This window comes from Nycticebus coucang, chromosome 9 (genome assembly GCF_027406575.1).
Source record: "Nycticebus coucang isolate mNycCou1 chromosome 9, mNycCou1.pri, whole genome shotgun sequence".
Lineage (NCBI taxonomy): Eukaryota > Metazoa > Chordata > Mammalia > Primates > Lorisidae > Nycticebus > Nycticebus coucang.
In genome coordinates, this window is record NC_069788.1 from 109743371 (window position 1) to 109764628 (window position 21258).

At 44.1% G+C, this 21258-nt stretch overlaps 2 protein-coding genes across 6 annotated transcripts in view; one reads left to right on the top strand and one right to left on the bottom strand.

Moving 5' to 3' along the window:
* The first annotated feature begins 181 nt into the window (after positions 1-181).
* On the top strand, positions 182-9889 carry ERG28 (ergosterol biosynthesis 28 homolog). 3 transcript variants are annotated; one of them, XM_053601043.1, is made up of 5 exons: positions 182-321; positions 2901-3064; positions 5663-5753; positions 8887-9005; positions 9140-9889. In XM_053601043.1, the coding sequence occupies exons 1-5, from the start codon at positions 245-247 to the stop codon at positions 9217-9219; spliced, it is 531 nt and encodes a 176-aa protein (XP_053457018.1). In that variant the 5' UTR covers positions 182-244; the 3' UTR covers positions 9220-9889. The 3 variants fall into 3 exon arrangements, with proteins under 3 accessions (XP_053457018.1, XP_053457019.1, XP_053457020.1); XM_053601044.1 differs by having other exon boundaries at positions 295-393; XM_053601045.1 differs by lacking the exon at positions 182-321 and adding an exon at positions 326-393 and having other exon boundaries at positions 2879-3064.
* Positions 9890-11564: 1675 nt separating this feature from the next.
* The window catches only part of FLVCR2 (FLVCR heme transporter 2), an 83971-nt gene continuing 74277 nt past the window's right edge, over positions 11565-21258 (bottom strand). For 2 of the 3 annotated variants that reach the window (XR_008382288.1, XR_008382287.1), the window contains 5 exons: positions 20623-20728; positions 20387-20498; positions 19777-19832; positions 15094-15933; positions 11565-14991 (listed from right to left, as the gene is read on the bottom strand). Coding sequence is in view for 1 of the 3 variants with exons in the window: in XM_053601046.1 (XP_053457021.1) it covers positions 15859-15933; positions 19777-19832; positions 20387-20498; positions 20623-20728 (349 nt within the window). In the remaining 2 variants the exon portion in view is untranslated. Of the gene's footprint in view, positions 15934-19776; positions 19833-20386; positions 20499-20622; positions 20729-21258 lie in introns of all 3 variants that reach the window. The other variant, XM_053601046.1, reaches the window with a different exon arrangement.

A 21258-nucleotide genomic window follows, 5' to 3' on the forward strand; every position in this document is an offset into this window, starting at 1 on the left:
CCGCTCTTTCTTTCCTCCGCCCCTAAAAGGTTGACTCAGACCAAGAGTTCCGCCACGCTGAAAGGGAGGGTTTGCTGCGTGAGCAGCGTGCCCTAGGAGAGGCTTAGTTAGCGGCAACCGCTGATTGGCAGTAAAGGGTTCACTCCTTATCTCCTGCTTTAGCAAAACCCGAACAGCCAATCAGAGCGAGGACTGACGGTAACGACCCAATCCTGGAGCTGCGCTGCGAAAGGGGCGGGGACAAATGGTTCAGGTGGCTAGAACTACCCTGGTGGAGCTCGTTTGTTGCTGCTACTGCTGTACTGGGAGTCTGGTGGCCGGGTAAGGAGAATATAAGAGAGAAGAAAGGTGTAGATGGCTGTATGACATCTGATTGAGAATCCGGAGAGTCTGGTAAAATGGACCTGGGATGAAAGGCAGATACCTGGGAGGCAACCTTTTGGGGGGGAAAGGACTCAAGAGACGAGGACGTGGGGGCGCTGAGAAGATGGAGAAGGCTTAGCCAATTTAGGGAGGGAAGGAATGTATGAAAGAATGAGCAGTCACTGTGAACCTAGCACCGTATAAGGAGCCTTCGCTTTTTCTCACATTATTCTTATAATAACCCTTGAGGTAGATATTTGTATCTCCATTTTGCAGATGAGGAAACCGAGGTTGAAAAGTGTAAATGACTTGCCCAGGATCACACTGCTACTAAATGTAGGACCAAGTCCCTCTTTCGATGACTCCTAAGTTTTAACACCATACCTCTGTTGAGCTGGGCCAGGGCAAAATTTGAAAATGAATACATTCTAGGAGGCCCTAAAACTTTAGGGAAATGGGGGTTGATGAATTGCCAGAGTAATTCAGAAGCTCTCAAGCTTTGTCATCTGAGCCTGTTGGGATTTCTGAGAGCTTCTGTGAAATGGAAGACTTAAGTTCTGCTGAAAAGGGGTGGGGATGGAAGGAATCCATGCAGCTCTTCTAACCCTGAAAGGAGACCTGGGTCTAGAGTCTCCTATTGGAGAGGGTGTGAAAATAAAGAGGATAGGTGGGTTCATGGCCCAGGCTATATACCTGCTGTGATGTTCTATAGATCCTTAGTCTGCACATAGACAGAATCCACCTTTTTGATGGACTCTGTCCATCAATACACCCTTACTCCTCTAGAGTTCTTTTATGTTTGGTTGTTGAGTGCTTCATATTGTCTTGGGCCACTGTTGACTTTATTATCTAACTCAACTGCGTAGGACAGTATTGAAATTCCTAACGCCAGAGTAACAAAGGAAACTTGCTAGTGTATTACCACTTCAGGGGCAAGAAGTTAACCTGCTAACAGTTAAACCACAGGCCAAAAATAATAATGATGATGATGATGATAAGGCCAGGCATGGTGGTTCAGTCTTGTAATCCTAGCACTCTGGGATGCTGAGGTGGGTGGATTGCTTGAGCTTAGGAGTTCAAGGCCAGCCTGAGCAAGAGCGAGACCCCGTCTCTAAAACTAGCCAGGAGTTGTGGTGAGTGCCTATAGTCTAAGCTTCTTGGAAAGCTGAGGCAAGAGATCACCTGAGCCCAAGAGTTTGAGGTTGCTGTGAGCTATGACACCATGGCACTCTACCGAGGGCAACAAAGTAAAACTGTGGCCAGGTAAGAAGAAAAAAATAACAATAATAGTAAAGGTGGAAGGAAGTTGTTTGATTCTTAGATTCATTATATTTGTTTTTATTTAAATGAAGCTCATTAAAATTACTACTCAACAAGGGTTGTTCTAAGCCTATTATAAAATAATACAATCTAATTGTATTTTCTGTACAACTTTAAGACAAAAGTGGATATGGTATGCTTCAAAAATGAAAACTTCATCAAAATATTCTCAGTGAGATAGTATTGCAGCTGTCATGTATTAGCTGTGTGGTCTCAAGAAATTCATTTAACCTCTCTGTTCCAACCCTCACCTGTAAAATGGAAATATTAATAATGTCTGTCTACCTTATTATAAATATTAAATAGATAATGTATGTTAAGTGCTTGGCATAGTGCACAAGTGGCCAATAACTGATAACTATTATAATTTCTCTTGCAAACCAACACCAAGATTGCTGTTTACTTCACATAATTTTCTACAAATTGTAAAGTCACAGCAGTTTATTTCTAACTTTTAGACTGATTTTCTAGTTTATGGAGCCAGAGAACCAGAGTACAGAAAACCTAAGGGTGTAAATAGAGCAAGCACTCATACCATAAGTTCCACTCAAATGTGTTAGGTTTCTGTAGGCTTGAAAGGATCTGTCATCGTTAGCCAGGGAGATGTCTATGAGTAGATTTAGAATCACCTTCAAGCCAATTGAATTATAAAACAGTGGCATGCAAAAGTGAAGATACGAGAGAACTGATTCCAACTAAGTGAAAGGAGTTCTGAGGCAGGGTGATAATGTGGAGAAATCACTTAAACAAAGATAAATACTGTGCCACTTATTGTAAAATATACTGTTCATTCACTATTATTAGTGTGACTAAATGTTGAGACCAATTTCTATAAGCTTTACACAGAAATCCATTTCATTAGTTTATAGTAATATTCATATACTTCCTTTTCTCTCTCTTTTTTCTTTTCTTTTTTTTTTTTTTTTTTGCTAGATTCGTTGTGTTCACCTACCGTTATTTAGCTGTTGTCACTCTGGTAATGTTCAGCAACTTGGTGTAGGGTAAATATTCAAGGGTAGCATGCTACCCTGGGAAGTTAACAGCAGTGTGTTAAGAAAACGGGTGGATGAAACTAGAGGACTTGGGAAAGAATCTGTGAAGCGATTGGCCAACTAAGCACTCGTGAGTGGGACATAGGTTAACCACAGAAGTGAGAGAGCTTATGGTTGAAGCAGGCTGACCCTCATTGTCTCAGGTTCTCTACCTTTGTTTCCAAGGCGAAAAGCCCTCTCAGATTTAAGGGGAGTCATGAGCCGTTTCCTGAATGTGTTAAGAACCTGGCTGGTTATGGTGTCCATCATAGCCATGGGGAACACACTACAGAGCTTCCGAGACCACACCTTTCTTTATGAAAAGCTCTACACTGGCAAGCCAAACCTCGGTAAGAAATCAAAGAATTTCTACATCCTTTGTAGGACTGGCCTACATTGTGGTTCACAAACAGGCTGTACATCAGGATGCCTTAAAAATAAAGTACAGGGGGCAGCACCTGTGGCTCAAAGGAGTAGGGCATCGGCCCCATATACCGGAGGTGGCTGGTTCAAACCCAGCCCTGGCCAAAAACTGCAAAAAAATGAATAAATAAATAAAGCACAGGTACCTATTTATTGAACCTGGCTGGGGCCCAGGAATCCAGCCGCTAAAACTCCCCAGGTGAATTCTGATTCTTCCTTATCTAGTCTTTGGCAGTCACTGGAATACTACTTTGTGGTAAGCACTTGACCCTTTCTCCCTGTCCAAGCTTCTCTGAATACTTTTTCATTCATTTTATACTGCCCTGGGCAATTAGTGTGTACAAAAAAAATGATAATAGCCAGTAAGGAAATAGAGTTTCCTCGTGGCTCTGTGATGCCCCACCAGAAAGCCATAAAGAACCTTTTCATATTATCTCAAAGCCCTTTTCAGAAATCATGTCGAGGCACACGGGATTCATATTGTGTTAGAGATGGAGAGTTACTAACCCAAGGTCTTCCTGTGACATATTCCCTCCAAATTGATCTCCCAAAATGAAGCATCACAAGGCCCACAGTGGCCTTTCCTAGCTTCCTGAACCTCTCTGCTGAGCATGTGTGTACATTTTAGCTTGCACTTCATCATGTTAATGTGTGGGGTAGTTGGAGCTGCAGCATTGTTTCACGGTAGCTGATAATTCTGTCTCACATTTATAGCTAACCCAGATTCAGGCTCTGACCTAGCTCATTTTTCTGCAACGTCTGGGCATAAAATGAAATTAAATAGGCTAAGGCTTATTTTGGGCAAAGCTCAAATATAATTGGATTAAAGAACCTGGGAAAGTGAGCAAGACAATTCTATTTTTTCACCCTCAAATTCTACCCTCAGATGATCAAAGAACCCTGTATAAATCCACAGGTTTTTAGAGGTTATCCAGTTTAACCATTTGAATTTAAATCGAGACAGAGTCGCCCAGAGGTCATGTGACTTGCTAAAGCTCATCTGGCTGAGCAGAACTCAGGTGTGTGTTTGGCTAGCCCAGAAGTGGAGGCTGCCTCTTCTCGTGGAGGGGCTGTCCCGATACTCCTCTCATTTTTACAGTGGTCTGGAGTGTCCTGTAGAATTTCATCTGCCTAATCTGGTTAGGGCTGGTGAAGGACTCCACTTTAGTAATCTCACTGACTATTGGTTTATAAAGAATGTAGCTGTCCAGTGCTAATGCTAGATATTTGGTTGGAAAATCTTCAGTACTGTGAATTTGGTAGAGCTTTCAGGTTTTCCAAAGGCTGGAAAATTCCTTAAAGCCCGAGTAAACATTAATAACCTTTAAATTTTTAGTTTTGTCCCTTAAAGTTTATCCTTAGCAAGCAGTAGGCCAAAAAAGCAAGCATCTTTGCTTTCACTGTTTTGGCATTTCTCAAGCCACTGGATGCCTTAGACCAATTGCTGTGCATTTAAATCCAAAGCAGGGAGTTTCTAGAAACACTTATGCCCACAGCATACTACCAAAGAGTATCATATAATTGGTCTGGTAACCAGGCCTTGAAATTTTATAAAACTCCCTCAGCTGATTGTAATAAATGCCAAGTGTTAAGAACCATTGTTGCCAGGCGCGGTGGCTCACGCCTGTAATCCCAGCACTGTGGGAGGCTGAGGAGGGAGAATCGCTTGAGCTCCGGAGTTCGTGACTCGCCTGCGACAGTGAGACCCTGACTCATGAAAAAAATGGAAAAACCCAGCTGGGCGCCGCAATCCCAGCGGCTTCCGGAGGCTGAGGCAGCGGGGTGCCCGCAGCCCCAGTCTGAGGTTGTGGTGAACTACCACGCCCACTGCACTCTGCTCAGGGGCATAGGGTGGGACCCTGTCTCAACAACAACAACAAAAAAAAGAACCATTGTTACGGTGAACTATGACCCCCAATTTCTGGACAAAATATTTAATATAGCAGTATCAGAATGAAGCCTCCAAGAGCAAGGTTCCCCCCAACAAACACCAATGTGTTGTTCTGCTACCAGGTACACAGGAAACCAGCCTGGTGTTGGCTTCATTTAACGACGTAAATCTGGATTTGGGAAGAGATGGAAGGACTTAGATCTTTTAAAAGAACATATGTGGGCATGTAGATTGATCCCCAGTATCTCTTGAGTTCTCTCTCGGATCAGCCTTGACCAGTCTCTGTAACATTTCCCCAAACCTGTCTGATCTAGACCCTCTGGGCTGCAAGGGGCAGAAGATATAAACTACTTCATCCAGGAGTTATTTCCCTGCATCAGCTCTTTATTGGGTTTCCACTCTTGAAGACTCCCCTTCCAACTGTAGACATTTGAAGAGGATCTGAGTAGTAGTCATTCTGGAACTTCTTCCATTCCTTCTAATTCCCATATGCAGCATCAAGGCCTCCACTCTGCCCAGCCACAGAGAGGTCAGGTTCAGCTCCCTAATGCCTATGAACCATCAGTGAAGTAGGAGTTTGGTAGGAAGCCCAACCCTTCCCTTCTCGACACTCTTGTTTTTTTCTGCTACACAGTGAATGGCCTCCAAGCTCGGACCTTTGGGATCTGGACACTGCTCTCATCAGTGATTCGCTGCCTCTGTGCCATTGACATTCACAACAAGACGTATGTAAGGGAAGGAAGAGCTTGAGCATCTTTTTGTTGGAAATCAGATGCGAGGCATACCCACTGTCTGCCCCAGCCAACCAACCCCCTATACACTGTTGGGACTTATTATTTTAAGTAGCCTTGAACATGGATAATAAAAGTTTAATAGATTTCATTCCTTCCAGGCCTAAAAAACATAATATGCTTAACAGGTCGTCTTTAATGTCTGAAAATTCTTTGGAACTGATAGCAAACTGGTAATGTCTTATTTTTTTTTGTTTGTTTTGTTTTGTTTTGAGACAGAGTCTCACTGGCAATCACATTCCTCTACCTTTTTTTTTCCTTTTATAACCCTCTACTTCTTTACTATAGAATCAGCCTTGGCCAGGAGCAGTGGCTCAAACTTATAATCCTAGCACTTTGGCAGGCCAGGTGGGAGGATTGTTTGAGGCCAGGAATGCAGGACCAGCCTGGGCAATAGCACAACCCTATCTCTACCAAAAAAAAAGAAGAAGAAGAAAGAAAAAAACTAGCCGCGTGTAGTGGCATGTACCTATATTTTCAGCTATTTGGGAGGCTGATGCAGGAGGATCACTTGAGCCCAGGAGTTTGAGGTTTGCAGTGAGCTATGATAATGCCACTGTATTCTAGGCTGGGCCACAGAGAACTTTCTTGCAAAAAGAATCAGCCAGGAGCAGTGGGTCACACCTGTAATAGTAGAACGCTAGGTTGTCAAGACAGGTGGATTGCTTGAGCTCAGAAGTTGGAAACCAGTCTGAGCAAGAATGAGACCCGTCTGTATTAAAAAAAAAAAAAAATAGAAAAACTAGCTGGGCATTGTGGCAGGCACCTGTAGTCCCAGCTACTTGTGAGACTGAGGCAAGAGGATTGCTCAAACCCAAGAGTTTGAGGTTGCTGTGAGCTGTGATGATGCCACAGCACTCTATCCAGGCCTGCACTCAACCCCAGGGCAACAGAGTAAGGCTCTTGACTTAAAAAGAAGACTTAGCCTTTTTTAGAGTAGCCACCCACACATACCTTTTTCACATTCCTACTAAGAAACAGGAATGAACAGAAATCACAATCCATGATAAAAGAGGAACCCACAAAGAACCTACTTATGCAGTTTGTAGGTGAGCATGAAAGAGAACCTAGGACTCCTGTATCCTCCCTCTCTAGGGTACTCAAACAGACCCCTATGGAACAACTCCATACATTCAGAAGCTGTGACTGGTTCTGGCCACTGGAGGGGGCTCAAGCTTTCATCCCAGTAACATCACAATCTCAACTTACCTAAACTCTCAGCATGTAGGGAAGAGAGGAGGCAATAATATTTAAAAGTCCTCCTCCTTTTTAAGTTTTTCATTTTTATTTTTTAAAGATGAGAGTCTCGTTATATTGGCTACTCTGGTCTCAAAATCCTGAGCTCAAGCAATCCTTCCTGCCTTAGCCTCCTGAATAGCTGGACCACAAGGCACCCGCCACTATACCCAGCGGAGCTCCTTTTGTCATACCAGGAGCTTTTACCTACGTGGTCTTTATTGAATTTCCTCCTAACAGCCTTGGGAGGGTGTGATTTTCATTCCTGATTTTGCAGATCTAAATATTAGAGGTCCATCTAATGTAAACTGAGGAAGACTGACATTTGAACAGAACTATTACCCCTTTGATGTCTCCAACTTTATTTTTAATTTTTTTTTTCCAAACTTCAAACTGTAGTGTACTTGTCCTAAATTGACATGTATTTTTGGAATAGCATGATTTGGTGGAAACAGCCTTGGGCCAATAATGAAAACAAGAAAATGGTTCTTGTCTCAGTTCTGTTGGTAACTAGCTTCCAAGCAGCAGATTCGTTATTTGTTTTCACTGCACCTTTGTCTCTTCATCTATAAAACGAGAATAGACATCTGTCCTACCTCTCAGGGCAACTGATAGGAAGGAAGATTGAATAACCATTTTAAACACCTTCACCATGATGAGGAATTGTTGATAGGTATAAAGGATATGTCTTTTGTTTGCCATGCTTTTGGAATGAGCAAAGACAACTCAGACTTACCTTTACCTCAGTTAACCTTTACTTTTCCCCTCTCCCAAAACAGGATGGCTGCAAATGCTGACTTCCTGTTTCCAACCCTCTCTAGCCTGGGACTTTGATCCACGCACTTCTGATGTGCACTCTGATCCTATTCCCTCCCTAACAGGAAACTCAAAATTAACACATACGTACATACACGTTTCCAAAATGTATAAAAACATGCACAGGAGTGATAAAAATCAAATTTAAGATACTAGTTGCTTCTAGGGAAGCAGGGAGGGAGGAGAAGGGGATCAGGGTGGGGTAAGGATACACAGGATGCTTTAACTGTTCATCTGTGATATTTTACTTGTTAGTAAAAGCTATCTCTAACGAAAATGTCAAAATGCTAAGCTTTAATGCAGTTGGGTCTTGGTTGCACTAGGGTTCATTGCAGTATTCTATTTTTAAATGTTTGAAATGTTTTATAATTTCTTTTAAATTTTATACTTCAAAAAAGATATCAGCAAACCAAATATTCAGTCATCTAGTAACCCCTCTCTTCTCTGCCTCATGGGCAAAGCTGAGGAATAAGCTCTCTTCCATGAAGTTGCCATTGTCTTCCATCTGACCACTTTTCTAGGCTAAGACACAAGGTAACCAGCCTACACTGCAGGAGCATCTAAATGTCCAGAGGTGTCCCTGCTTCTCTTTGCCATTCAGGCTCTTGTGTCTGTGGCTTCCATCTTGTAAACACTGACTAGCACATGGCCAGACATCTGCCAGGTAGGGTTAGACTCCAGAGGCAGCCGATTTTGATAAATAGATCCAGAATTGTCTACACTGCCTAGGATTACCATGGTCCAGACTCTGCCGTTGCTGGGTTCACCACCTTGCTAAGGCTTGGAGATCTACTCTTGAGTGCCTGGACCGTTCTCTCAGTTAGCAACGATGTGAGACCTTTAGTTTTGCCCAAAATGAGAATAAATTCATGTAATCAAAAAGTGTCCTTTTTCCTGAGCCATAGTCATATCCTGGGTTTTGATTTGTGTCTATAAAGTCTGACGGATAGATTTCTTTGGTTCTGTACAAAACAAACAGTAACTTCAGTTCCCATTTCTGTCTGCTCCCTTGCAGGCTCTATCACATCACACTCTGGACCTTCCTCCTTGCCCTGGGGCACTTCCTCTCTGAGTTGTTTGTATACGGAACTGCAGCTCCCACGGTGGGCGTCCTGGCACCCCTGATGGTGGCAAGTAAGCATCCAGCCACCCCAGACTTTCTACAGGAACTGGACCGGCACTAGGGCTGGTACAAAGGGTGGACACAGGGGAGATGCAAGAAAGGTGCTGTGTTTGTGTCAGTCACTAATATTTTGTCTGTATTTAAGGTTTCTCCATCCTGGGTATGCTAGTTGGGCTCCGTTACCTAGAAGCAGAACCAGTATCCAGACAGAAAAAGAGAAACTGAGGCCGCATCCACCTCCAGGACTTCAGCAAACCAAGTAGTCAGTCTTCCATCTCTGCTGTCTTCTTCCTTCATCATCTCTGCTCTTTTAATTTCTTCTTTTCTGTTCTATCAGCAGTCCCTTTATTCACTTTTAGCCTCTTAAGTTTTTTTTTATATTTTTAAAATTTTAAGATATGACATGCATACAGAAAAGTATATAACATGAATGTACAATGTAAAGAATAATTTTAAATGCTCTGTAACTCCATCCAAGTCAAAGTGCCAGCACCTCAGAAGCCCACTGTGTGTCTTCTCCCTTCCTGCACCCTCTTCCAGGCTCCCTTTTCCAGCCTTCTGCTCGCTTTCCCTTTTGTTTTCATTCCTTGATTTGACTTGTGTGGTGGGAACATGTGAACTGTGGAAATTTAAGCTGCTGCCCACCCAGAGCAGCTGTGACCAAGGGCTGCTTCAAGAGGCTGTCCATACAGGTTGGGCTCCTCTCTGCTGCTGGACCCAAGACTCTGAACTATCCAAGGGACAGGCAGTTCTTCTAAGAAGGGCTCTCCTGTGCATGACCATGGCGCTCCTTCTGTCTACAGAAGGATGAGGGTTGGAAGAGTCTGGGATGTTTTTAGACCTTCTGCTCAGTTGTATTTGTATAACAAGCACAAATACAATAAACAGAAAAACCTCCACTGTGATCAATCCTTGTACTTTCACCTACCTGAAGACAAGAGCACTCCTGCAGTGTGACTCGTAGAGAATCATAGGTTTCTACCTGATTGAATACACCACAGTGAGCAGTACGGCCCAAGACATAAGTAACCTGGCTGCCTCCACTTCCTTGTCACTTGCTTGTTTCTCTTGTATTCTTAAAGTCAAATCTTTCTCTTTTCCCTGCCTTCAAGATTCTGTGTTCGTAACTGAACAGTCAGTACCCTTTCTTCTTTTCCTCTTAAAGAAGAAACAGACTCTTGAGAAGACAGAGACAGAAAATAGAACTAGGCAGCATGGAAGAAACAGCTGCATGACCACAAAAAGAAGGCAGCTAAACCCTGAGGGAAATGCACTGGAGTGGACAGTTGCTTTCTGAACACCACCTGTCATGAGTCCCTCTGGCTGGGCCCTCAAGCACAGCATGTGCATCCAAAAGGCCATTTGTGGTTTCAACAAATATTTATTGACTACTTCTCCATGCCAGACACTTGGTAAAGAGAAAGAACACCATAGACAATGATCTTGCCCTTCTGGGCCTGACGTCATCAAGGTAACAATCAACATGCCAACACATGAAAGAAGAACTTGAGATAGTAGTGAGAGCTCTACAGAAAAGAAGTTATTTCGATCAAGAAGAGAGGGTGTGGGCCGATGCGGGGGGGGGGTATAACTAAGATCATAAGAAAGGCCTCTCCAGCTGGGCACAGTGACTCACGCCTGTAATCCCAGCACTTTGGGAGGCCGAGGTGGACGGATCACCTGAGCTCATGAGTTCAAGACCAGCCTGAGCTGGACTGAGACCCTATCTCTAGAAATAGCCGAGCATTGTGGTGAGCACCTGTAGTGCCAGCTACTCAGGAGGCCGAGGCAAGAGAATTGCTTGAGTCCAAGAGTTAGAGGTTGCTGTGAGCTATGACGCCAGGGCACTCTACAGAGGGCAACAAAGTAACATTTTGTCTCAAAAAAAAAGAGGAGGGCCTCTCTGAGAAGGTGGGATCTGAGCTGAGACACCTAAATGCCCAGAGGTCAAATGTCTTAAGATAGGAAGCTGGCTTTTAGGTCAGAGAGAGCAGCTACTGATAGGAACAGTCTTACTGAAGGAGTAAGATTGGTGTAACTACAGTGTGGTGAAGAGTTGGGAAGTGAAAGGCCAGAAAGAAACACTGGCCTTGTAGGGAATTGATAAAAAGTTTGACATTTATATGTAAATACATTTGGAATTCTCTAGCAGTTAAAGAATTAGGGTTGGGAGAGAGGGTTGCTTTGATTTTATTTTGTTTCTTTATTTGAGACAGAGTCTCACTTGGTCACCTTTGGTAGAGTGCCTTGGCATCTCGCAGCAACCTCAAACTCTTGGGTTCAAGTGATCCCCTTGCCTCAGCCTCCCAAATAGCGGGGACTACAGGCACCTGGCTATTTTTTAGAGACAGGGTCTTGCTCTTGCTCAGGCTGGTCTCAAATCTGTGAGCCTAGGCAATCCACCTGCCTCAGTCTCCCAAGTGCTAGGTTTGTAGGTTGTTTTTTTGTTTGTTTGTTTGCTTTGGGTTTTTTTTTTTTTTTTTTTCTTTTTTTGGCCGGGGCTAGGTTTGAACCTGCCACCTCCGGCATATGGGACCGGCACCCTACTCCTTGAGCCACAGGTGCCGCCCTGCTTTGGGTTTTTTTGAGACAGAGTCTCAACTCTTTCACCCTGGATAGAGTATAGTGGCATCATCGTAGCCCACTGCAACTCAAACTGAGCTCAACCAATCCTACATCAGCCTCCTGAATAGCTGGGACTACAGGCGCCTTAGGCACCATGACACCTAATTTTTCTAGTTTTGTAGAGATGGGGTCTCAAGCTTGGTCAAGCTGTGCTGAAACTCCTGAGCTCAAGCAAACTTCCCACCTTGGCCTTGAAAAGTGCTAGAATTACAAGCATGAGCCACTGTGCCTGGGCACAGTTAAGGCTTTAGGTGAAAGGAACAAAACCTGCCATAAACTAGCTTAAACACTAAAGATAACAAAATTGGATCATACTGAAAAGTTAGGAGATTACAGCCTTCAAGAATGGTTTGATAAGACTCCAGCTCTGACTAGCTTGGGCAATATAGTGAGACCCCCATCGCTACAAAAAAAATATTTAAAAATTAGCTGGGCATGGTGGCCCAGCTGTAATCCCAGCAACTTGGGAGGCTGAGGTGAGAAGATTACTCAAACCTAGGAGGTCAAAGTTATAGTAAGCTGCATTAGTGCCACTGCGTTCCAGCTTGGGTGACAGAGCAAGGCCCTGTCTCAAAAAAAAATAAAAAAGGACTCTAGTTTCACTTCTCTGATTCCTTCAGCTCTGCCTGTGTTGGCTTCATCCTTGGTTTGACTTCCTTTATGATGCCAAATGTGATTGCAGCAATTCCAGGCCTCCCAGAAAACTATATCTAGAAAAATAGCTTAGTGGTAAGAATTATATTTTCCTTACTCACCAATTATTGTAAGGAGATGGTAAGAAAAGCAATGATCACGTAATCCTACCACTTTGGGAGGCTGAGACAGAAAGATTGGTTGAGGTCAAGGGTTCAATACCAACCTGAGCAAGAGTGTGACCCAGTATTTACAAAAAATAGAAAAATTACCCAGGCACAGTGGTACACACCAATAGTTACAGATATTTGGAAAGCTGAGAAGAGAGAATTGCTTGACCCCAGGAGTGTGAGGTTGCACTCTGTATCCCAGCAACAGTATCTGCCTACATGGGGGGCCTATAACTCAGACACCAACATATGACTGGCCCTTTTTAAGGAAAAAAACGACACAAACAAAAAGGCCAGGTATGGTGGCTTATGCCTATAATCCTAGTAATCTGGTAGGCTAAGGCGGGTGGATTCCTTGAGCTCAGGAGTTCAAGACCAACCAGAGCAAGTGCGAGACCCCCAGCTCTACCAAAAATAGAAAAATCATAGCTCAGTGCCTTTAGCTCAGTGGTTAGGTTGCCGGCCACATACACCAGGGGCTGGCAGGTTTGAACCTGGCCCAGGCCTGCTAAACAATAACAACTACAACAACAACAAATAGCTGGACGTTGTGGCAGGCACCTGTAGTCCCATCTACTTGGGAGGCTGAGGCAAAAGAATCACTTAAGACCAAGAGTTTGAGGTTGCTATGAACTATGACATCACAGCACTACCAACAGCGACAAAGAAAAAAAACCAGCCAGGCATCATGACAGAGGCCTGTAGTCCCAGGTACTCAGGAGGCTGAAGCAAGAGGATCAGTTGAGCCCAAGAATTTGAGGTTGCTGTAAACTATGACACCTTGGCACTCAACCTAGGGCAACAGAATGAGACTGTCTCAAAAAAAAAAGAAAGAAAGTAAAACAATGATCTTACAGAGTTAACATTTGAATGTAGATCCATATGGAGAGTTCTTGTGAAAGAAGTGAATAAAAACAAGGTGATTTGGGTCCTTCCAGTATGTGGCATGCATCAGAAATGTGATTCCAGAGTAAAGGCAAGATTCCGAAGAATCTACAAGCATACACAGTATTTTGCAGACACTATCATTATTAGATATCTTAACAGTCCAGGCTTGCATCCCCTCTCAGATGACTTAAAATAGACTTGTAATATTGTTTCTCCTCAACTAAGAATTGCTAATAATGTGGGAGCTGAATGCCACAGGCACAGTACAACTGCCTAGGGAAAAAACGTACAGAAAACTGGTAGCAGCAGCATATCTAAGTGACATATCAGGTCAACACAACTGGGGAAGAAGGACTGGCAGTTCAGAAGAAAAATGATAATGCAGGGCTGCAGATGCTTAGCTGTAGGCTCTGACCACAGCAAGCTGGGAGCGGCTGGCGTGATCATAGAACAAACACTTCGGCCAGCCTTTGAGGCAGAGCCAGAAACAACAATGGACTCCCATCAGCAGTTACATTCCAGCACAGTACAGAAGGAGGTCAGGGTCATGGCATTGGCAGCTCCCCCACATAGGTAAACAGTATCCTTCACATCTTCGTGTTTAAAAAATACCCCATTAGCATGGTGCCATCTATGCCAACAGAGGACAGAGGTGATCCTATGGAAGGCCATAGCTGCTGCCCCTCCAGCCCTCTGCTACACCTTAGACACAGTCCTCAGGAGAGTATGATCATCTTGTGAGGACTGCCAAAAGCCATTTCTGTCCCACCAAATGATAAGGCAGACCACTTTGACAAATGTTTTATTGCCTTAAAACGTTAAATAGAAAATACAAATTGTTTTTAAAATAAAGCAGTGGGTTCAGTAAACATTAATACATTCTGAGAGGTGGAAGAGTAAACATCTATCTCCTTATCAAAAAGTAAGACATATCGTTTCATCTCCCTTCCACCCGTCACACCCCTTCCACCAAAAGTATCATGAACTTCTTTTATTAAATAACAGTGTGTTCCTCCCACCCACTCAAATCTATACAAACACACACACACACACACACACACACACCTGGCTCCCCCGAGGGGCAGTAGCCCAAGCACCAAGTACTGCAGCCTGGATGGGCTGCCCTGATATGCCAAGGCCCTGGCAGTGGCCAAAGCAAGATGGCACAGTGGTCATGATCACAGCTGCTCAATGCAAAGGAGAAATTACCAGAATTTTTCTTATTTTTCTTTTTTTTTTAATTTTTTTTTTCTTTTTTTGTAGAGACAGAGTCTCACTGTACTGCCCTCGAAGAGACACTGCCAAAGCCCGTGAACAAGGCAGGAAAGGAAGTCACCTTGAGTTGGTTTAAAGAGAATCCCTTTCAATTTAGAATATCTGATAAAGTTTATTGCTAGAAGGGATTGGGGAGAGGGGTTGGGTGTGCTAATTCCTTAACGGGTGGGATTAGCTTAATTCAAGCAAATTCAATTTCTATTTCAAAGCACCTTGCCTTCTAGCCCTTTCCTCTTATCTCTTAGGAGCAGCTTGAGTTTGTCAAAGCAGAAGGAATCAAGATTAGTTTTCAGTGAAGTTTAGGGTTGGGATCCCTCAAAACAAAACAAGCATTTAGACTGATGACTAGGTTTTCCAAGTAGCATTCAGATAAAGGCAACTGAGGGTCTCTATGACACACAAGTTCCTGGGCAAGTACTTCTTTTGGTTTTTTGGCCGGGGCTGGGTTTGAACCCACCACCTCCGGCATATGGGACCGGCGACCTACTCCTTGAGCCACAGGCGCCACCCGGGCAAGTACTTCTTTTATACAAAAGAACTTTCCTCCCATTCCCAATCAAGCTACCAGAGTTTCCAAATATTGGCCTCCACAAACATACCTGGCAGGTGGCCCTCCCCAATTAGTTTCTCCTTCACAACCACCATGAAGTTTTTGTAAATTTATTGATGTTTGGTTTGATCATCTCTTAGGAAAGAAGGTTTGGAAATAGATCCCAACACTAGGCCGGGAGAATTTAGGTCCAAGAGTCTCAGTGGAGCTATTCTTGTGAAGCTGTTCTGATGGAGTTTCATCTCCCACACAGAACACGGTCAGACTGATGACCCAGGAATAACCCTCAGTGTTACAACTGGTCTTTGTCGGAGGGTCTGAAGGCACTAGAAAAAGTTAATATCCTGAATAAGCTTTCTCCCTGTGATAATTTTGCAATCATTCTCCATAAGGGATGGAAGTGAAAGGAAAGGCAAGGGACCAAACTAGGATTGACTCCAATATTCTCCACCAGCCTCTCCTAACACCAGCTCCCAAAACCTGAAAAAGGGTGGAGGCAAGAGTTGAAACTGCGTTTGGTGAAAGGTGCAATTTTCCCCTACTAAATCATCCAAGCTCTTGAGTGGGTTCCAGTAGACATAGGCACCAACGTCCAAGCCACAATATTCCAGCTGGTTCCCTCCAAAAGCTTCTCCAGCGAAGGCCGTTGTGCTGGCAGCGAGAGCTGTGCTGGAGGAAGCGGTGGGGTGTTCACGTTCCCTGGGTCACCACCACCTTTCTCTCTCAGAGGTGATCCTCTGACACAACAGTGGGTACCTTGCTGGTATTGCTCTCTTCTTCCTCCTCCCCCTGGAGTTTCTACAAGGCAAAACAAACAGACAGCCCCATGGGTGAGAGGCACAGGACTCAACAACGCTATCTGGAGCAACTGCCTGTCAGTAACTGATCAGTGGGGAGCCAGAAGCCGCTCAGCATCCCCAAGAGGCAGGTAAGGGAAGAAGGAAAGAAGCAACCAGTGCCTGCTGTCAGTGTGCTCCCCACACACATACACCCCAACATCACAAATCATCCAAGAGAAAACAGGTCAGATTTCTATCATGTCACGGCCACCACAAACCATCCGCCTCCAAGTGCCACTGTTCTAGGCTCACTATTGGGATTAAAATGGAAGCAAAGCCCACTTTCCGTCCCCATCCTGACAGCTAGAAACTCACCTGGACTAACCACCAAATAGCTGCAAACGGTGCCAAGTCTGCAACTCCTGCACATTTTCCAACTACTCCCATTTGGAGGCAGACCCCAGGACATGGAGTGGACGCCACAAACAGAAATTTTTAAAAGCAGTATACATAGTTGCATATACGGGGTGTCCATGAAGTTCATGTACAATTTACAATGTAAAACTATTTTAGGGGTGGCCCCTGTGGCTCAGTCGGTAGGGCGCCGGCCCCACATACCGAGGGTGGCAGGTTCAAACCCAGCCCCGGCCAAACTGTAACAATAAAATAGCTGGGCGTTGTGGTGGGTGCCTGTAGTCCCAGCTACTTGGGAGGCTGAGGCAAGAGAATCGCCTAAGCCCAGGAGTTGGAGGTTGCTACCAAGGGTGATAAAGTGAGATAAAATTAGTTTTATAATTTTTTATAAAATTATATATTTTAAATTGCACATGAACTTTATGGACACCCTGTATAAACTTGATGGCTAAAAATGTGTATAGAATCTTTGTGCATACAAAAAAAGACTTTGGGGAAGTTTGACTTTGGCTTTCTTGGGGAGGGATGGCACAGTATTTGTTTATAGGAAAGTCTTCTAGGTCACTTGGTAGTGGGTTTGGATTTAAATATGGCCTAGCAATTGTCCTGTGGGGCCCTTGGTACACACTGCCAACTTGGCCACTTTTCTGCTATTTTTACCTGTTACCTCAGGGCACAGAACCACATGGCCAAGGCTGCACAAGGACTAGAGGACATGGGTAGCACCAAACTGGAGCCTAGTGTCAAGTGGACAAATGGTGCTTTCTTCTCAGGGCTCATCTGTGGCAGCGGCAATAGCTTTAGAAATCCAACCTTTCTATTCTCAATCTTGCCAACTTTTTGGCACCAATTAGTGTCAGCCATGAGGAGTCTTCATTCAGACAACTAACAGCCTATTTAATTAGTCTCTCTCCTCTGACACACACACACAAGTACACCAGCCTCCTCCTAAGCTATCACCTTGAAATTATTCTCAGAAACAGGTTAGTAGGGGCAGAAGCAGTTACTGTCTATATGCTAGAAGAAAAGTGGAAACCCAAACTCAGATGCTTTTCATAGTCAAGGACAATCATTACCCTTGTCCTAGAAATCCTGTCTCTTGTTAACCTAAACTATGCTTCTCACTGATTAGAAAGAGCAGTTCTGGCCAGATCTGCTGCATGCTCTGTCTTCATCTGGCTCTGACAATGAATTTGCCTGCTGTCTCTGAGTTATACTGACCACCACAGGGGATGCAATGACAAGGCTCCAGAGAAGGGCTTGCTGCCAATGTGTCGTGCCAGCATGTCTCTGGCCTTCCCATAATACAAAGCTGCTGCAGATGCCAGGGAGATGTACAGACATATAGTAAGTTATCCAGCACAATTACCAGAACTTAGGCTCCCATTCCTATTCCTATTCTTTGCTATTTCTAATACACCATACTCAAGGAGACTGAGCCAATAACTCCTTGATTAGAAAACCTAGTCTACATGCAAAAAGATTTGGTTGCAAGAATAGCAAAATACTGGAACAACTGAAATATTACGTGAAATGACTATATAAATAAATATATATGTACGACATATATAGTTCTATGAGGTTATGAGAATGTAACAGTGTGGAAAGGTTGTCAATCTATATTAAGTAAACAAGCAGAGTAGAAAAACAAAATACACACAAGCATACCCATAAAGCACAACCCTGGAAATGCTACTAGCTTATCCCTGGAAGTAGGATTATAGGTGATTTTTCTTCATTAGTTTGTATCTGCCAACATAGACACACATTACATATAAACACAGAAAAATTTCATGCCACCTGATACGATACATTATCTTCCAAATTGAAATCTTTTCATCAGAAATCTGCTTTAGTACAAGCACCTTTTCCTAGGTTCACAATACACATATTCACCCAAGTCTACCAAATCATTATGTCTCCTTCCACACAGCACAGGTGAAAGCCAACTCCATGGTAGCCAAGCCTGCCCCCAGGGTCCTCATGCAGGACTAGCCAGCATCACTCCTCTGTCACGGCCTTCCCTGTCTCCCCAGTGGATTTCCTGTTCTAGGCTCCTCCTACCACATGCTACACGCTGCTGCCCATTGATGTGAAAGAACTGAAGATTACCAACTCTCTGCCAAAACCTATCCTTAAAACACTATGAGTATCTCTGCAGATAATCTCATTGTTGACTTAGAAAATTGGCAAAGATTTTTCAAAACAATAAATACTCAGCATCAGCACTCACATATACTATTGTGCCCATATCCATTGGTAGTATTAATAGTATCTTTCTGGAGGACAGTTTAGCAACACATATCAAAGTCTTAAAATGGGCACAGGCACTGATCCCTTTCTCAAGTAAATTCTGTACTTAAGAACATACACAAAGATTCAGCTTCCAACTAAATATATTATTTATAACAATTCAAAATAACATTAATACCCACAATAGGAAAACTGCTAAACAATTTTCCATAGAATGGAATACTGTACAGTCATTAAAGTATTTCATAAAAGACTAATGGCCTGATGCAGTGTTTTCAGTAAGTCAAAAAGTAGAATAAGGATTCCATTTTTGTTTTGAAAAAGATATATATGTATATACAATATCCACATATATGTTATATGTGGATAGAGATATGCATAAATACATGCAAAAATATAGCATCTCACCTCTAGATGATGGAATTACAGGATAATTTTTAAAATTTTGTATAGTTCTGTATTTTTTAGCTTTTCTACAAAGAACATATATTACTTCTGTAATAAGTTTATTTATTTTTTTGAGAAATATCCTACTTTTTTACTCTTCCACAGATTTGAGATTCCTTTCATCCTTGCTCAGATTTGATACCTAACATTTTGGTGTAAATGGTCCCCAGTTAGAGCAGATGGGAAGCACTTTTTGGTTCTAGATCATATTCCTGGTTCTCTGCTCTTCTCCCACTGTCAGCTCCTGCTTCCTGACTTGGCCTTTCAGAGCCCGTACAAACAAACTGGCTGGCTCCAGCCCCACGGCCCTGCCTAAGCGGCTGTCATGTGCCAGGAGAGCCACCACCTTGGGGCCACCACCACCATGACAGTGTGGCTGAGACAGACTTCCACCTCTCCTCCCCAGCCAGCTAGCCCAGGCTGAGGCAGTAGAGCCCAAGCCCAGGGACTTGGCTCAGGATCCAAGGGGTGGGTGCTGCTCAGTAGATGGTGACAACAGCGACCAGAGAAGGGATACCAGAAGGAGGGAAGGAAGCCAGAGAAGCATCTAAGAAACAGCAGCAGAAAAGAAATGCTGAAAATGTCCCCTAGGAAATCCTCAGGGTGCCATGTTTGTGAGTGGTGAGCTGGTCTCCCAGCCACCACACAGCCAGTCTCTCTGAGGGTTCTCTCTGCCCCAACTTTGTTGCCACATCCTCATCAAAGCCTTGAACCCAGACATTGGCCCACCACGTTCCCACATACTCACATTCTCAGGAGTTTCCTTGTTTGCTTTCTGTCTCCGGAGGTCTGCCCTAATGAATGCTGAGGTCAAGGGATGGAGAAGGGTGACAAAGGCATAGAGTCATCAAGTTCATGCAAGAGAGGAAACCCTCATTTTCCCAAGGGTCACAGGTAACCCAAACCTATTTCAGATTTCAAGGGAGCTAGGCACACTGCCAGACAACTTGGTGAAGCCCAAGGATTACTGCTGTCCCTAAGAGGTAGAAGCCAATAATGACATATCCTTCACTTATTCATCACTTATATTTGCCGAGAACTTTGCACACATTGCTCTAATTATCACAGCAATCCTCATTTTACAGATTAGGAAATTGAGACTCCTCAAGGTCAGTCCACTTGCCCAAGGTTAATAGCTGTGGGAGTCAATGTTACAGCCTAAGACTCAAATATAGATCTCCTGCATCCAAAGCTCCCATTCATTCCACCAAAACATGTTACTGCCTCTCAAATAGACCTTCTAACAAGCCCTCCCATCTATCCGCCTGAGTATGTTTGGGGCCACTGGGGTCCCAAATTGCCAATAGCCTTGCCTGTGGGCAGCCTGGGACTCATCTTCCCTTCCTACCCCAACTCACCAGTGAGGGCTGCTCCAAGGGTGAGGAACACGCACAAGAAGATGTTCCCAGGCATGGTTCCATAGTTGTCGATAATCTGGCCCTGGGAGATGGTAAAAATGATCCCAAATACCTGGAAAGACATAAAGAAGATAGGAAACAAGGACCCAATCATCTACCCTGTAGGCGGAATTGAGCTGCCATAACACACTGTTAGTCCCACCAGGCAGTACACAGAGTAAATAAGATCTGTGTACCTGTGCAGACACGTTGAGGAGGCCAGATGACATGCCTTCGGATTCCGGGTATGTGAGCTCCACTGCAAACTCAAATCCCAGCGGGAGATAGCCAGTCATAAAGAAGCTGAAGTCCAGAAAGAGAAACAAGGTGATGAAGAACTTCCAGAACAAGAAAGATGAGCAGCCCACCTCCTCCCTTGGAGCTCCTTTTCCATTTTAGTTTCTCCCCATTAAGACACGTCAGGCCTTTGAATGATCTGGGCATCCCCTAAGTGGCCATACTCCTCCCTAAAGGTCAGGAAGAAGTTCATATGTAGGCCTGTGCTCAGCAGGCCTGTGGGGTCCCCCGCTGTCTTTCCACCATCATTCCAACACTCAGCAGAGAGACTGTCAGGGGTACACAGGTCCTGCGCTGGGAGCCCGAAGTTCCTGGATATTGAGCAGCTTCTCCATAGCTCTCTGGGACCTGGAAGGAGGAGCTCAGGGTTCTCCTTCTTTCCCTCCAGAGAGGAGCCCCCTATGGAGAACTGAGCACCAGAAGCGTCTCCCTGTCTTTCTCACACAACCGCACATTCATATACTGCCCATACGAGAAAAACTGGGAGGTGGAGCTGAGCAGACTCCTATGAAAGGAATAATGTTTCTGAGGTTTTC

Bases quoted from the DNA above. Each gene is read 5' to 3' on its own strand.
- ERG28 (XM_053601043.1), top strand. From the start codon at position 245: ATGGTTCAGGTGGCTAGAACTACCCTGGTGGAGCTCGTTTGTTGCTGC. The intron at 3,065-5,662 runs GTAAGAAATCAA...TCTGCTACACAG, and splicing joins CACTGGCAAGCCAAACCTCG to TGAATGGCCTCCAAGCTCGG. The intron at 9,006-9,139 runs GTAAGCATCCAG...TCTGTATTTAAG, and splicing joins GGCACCCCTGATGGTGGCAA to GTTTCTCCATCCTGGGTATG.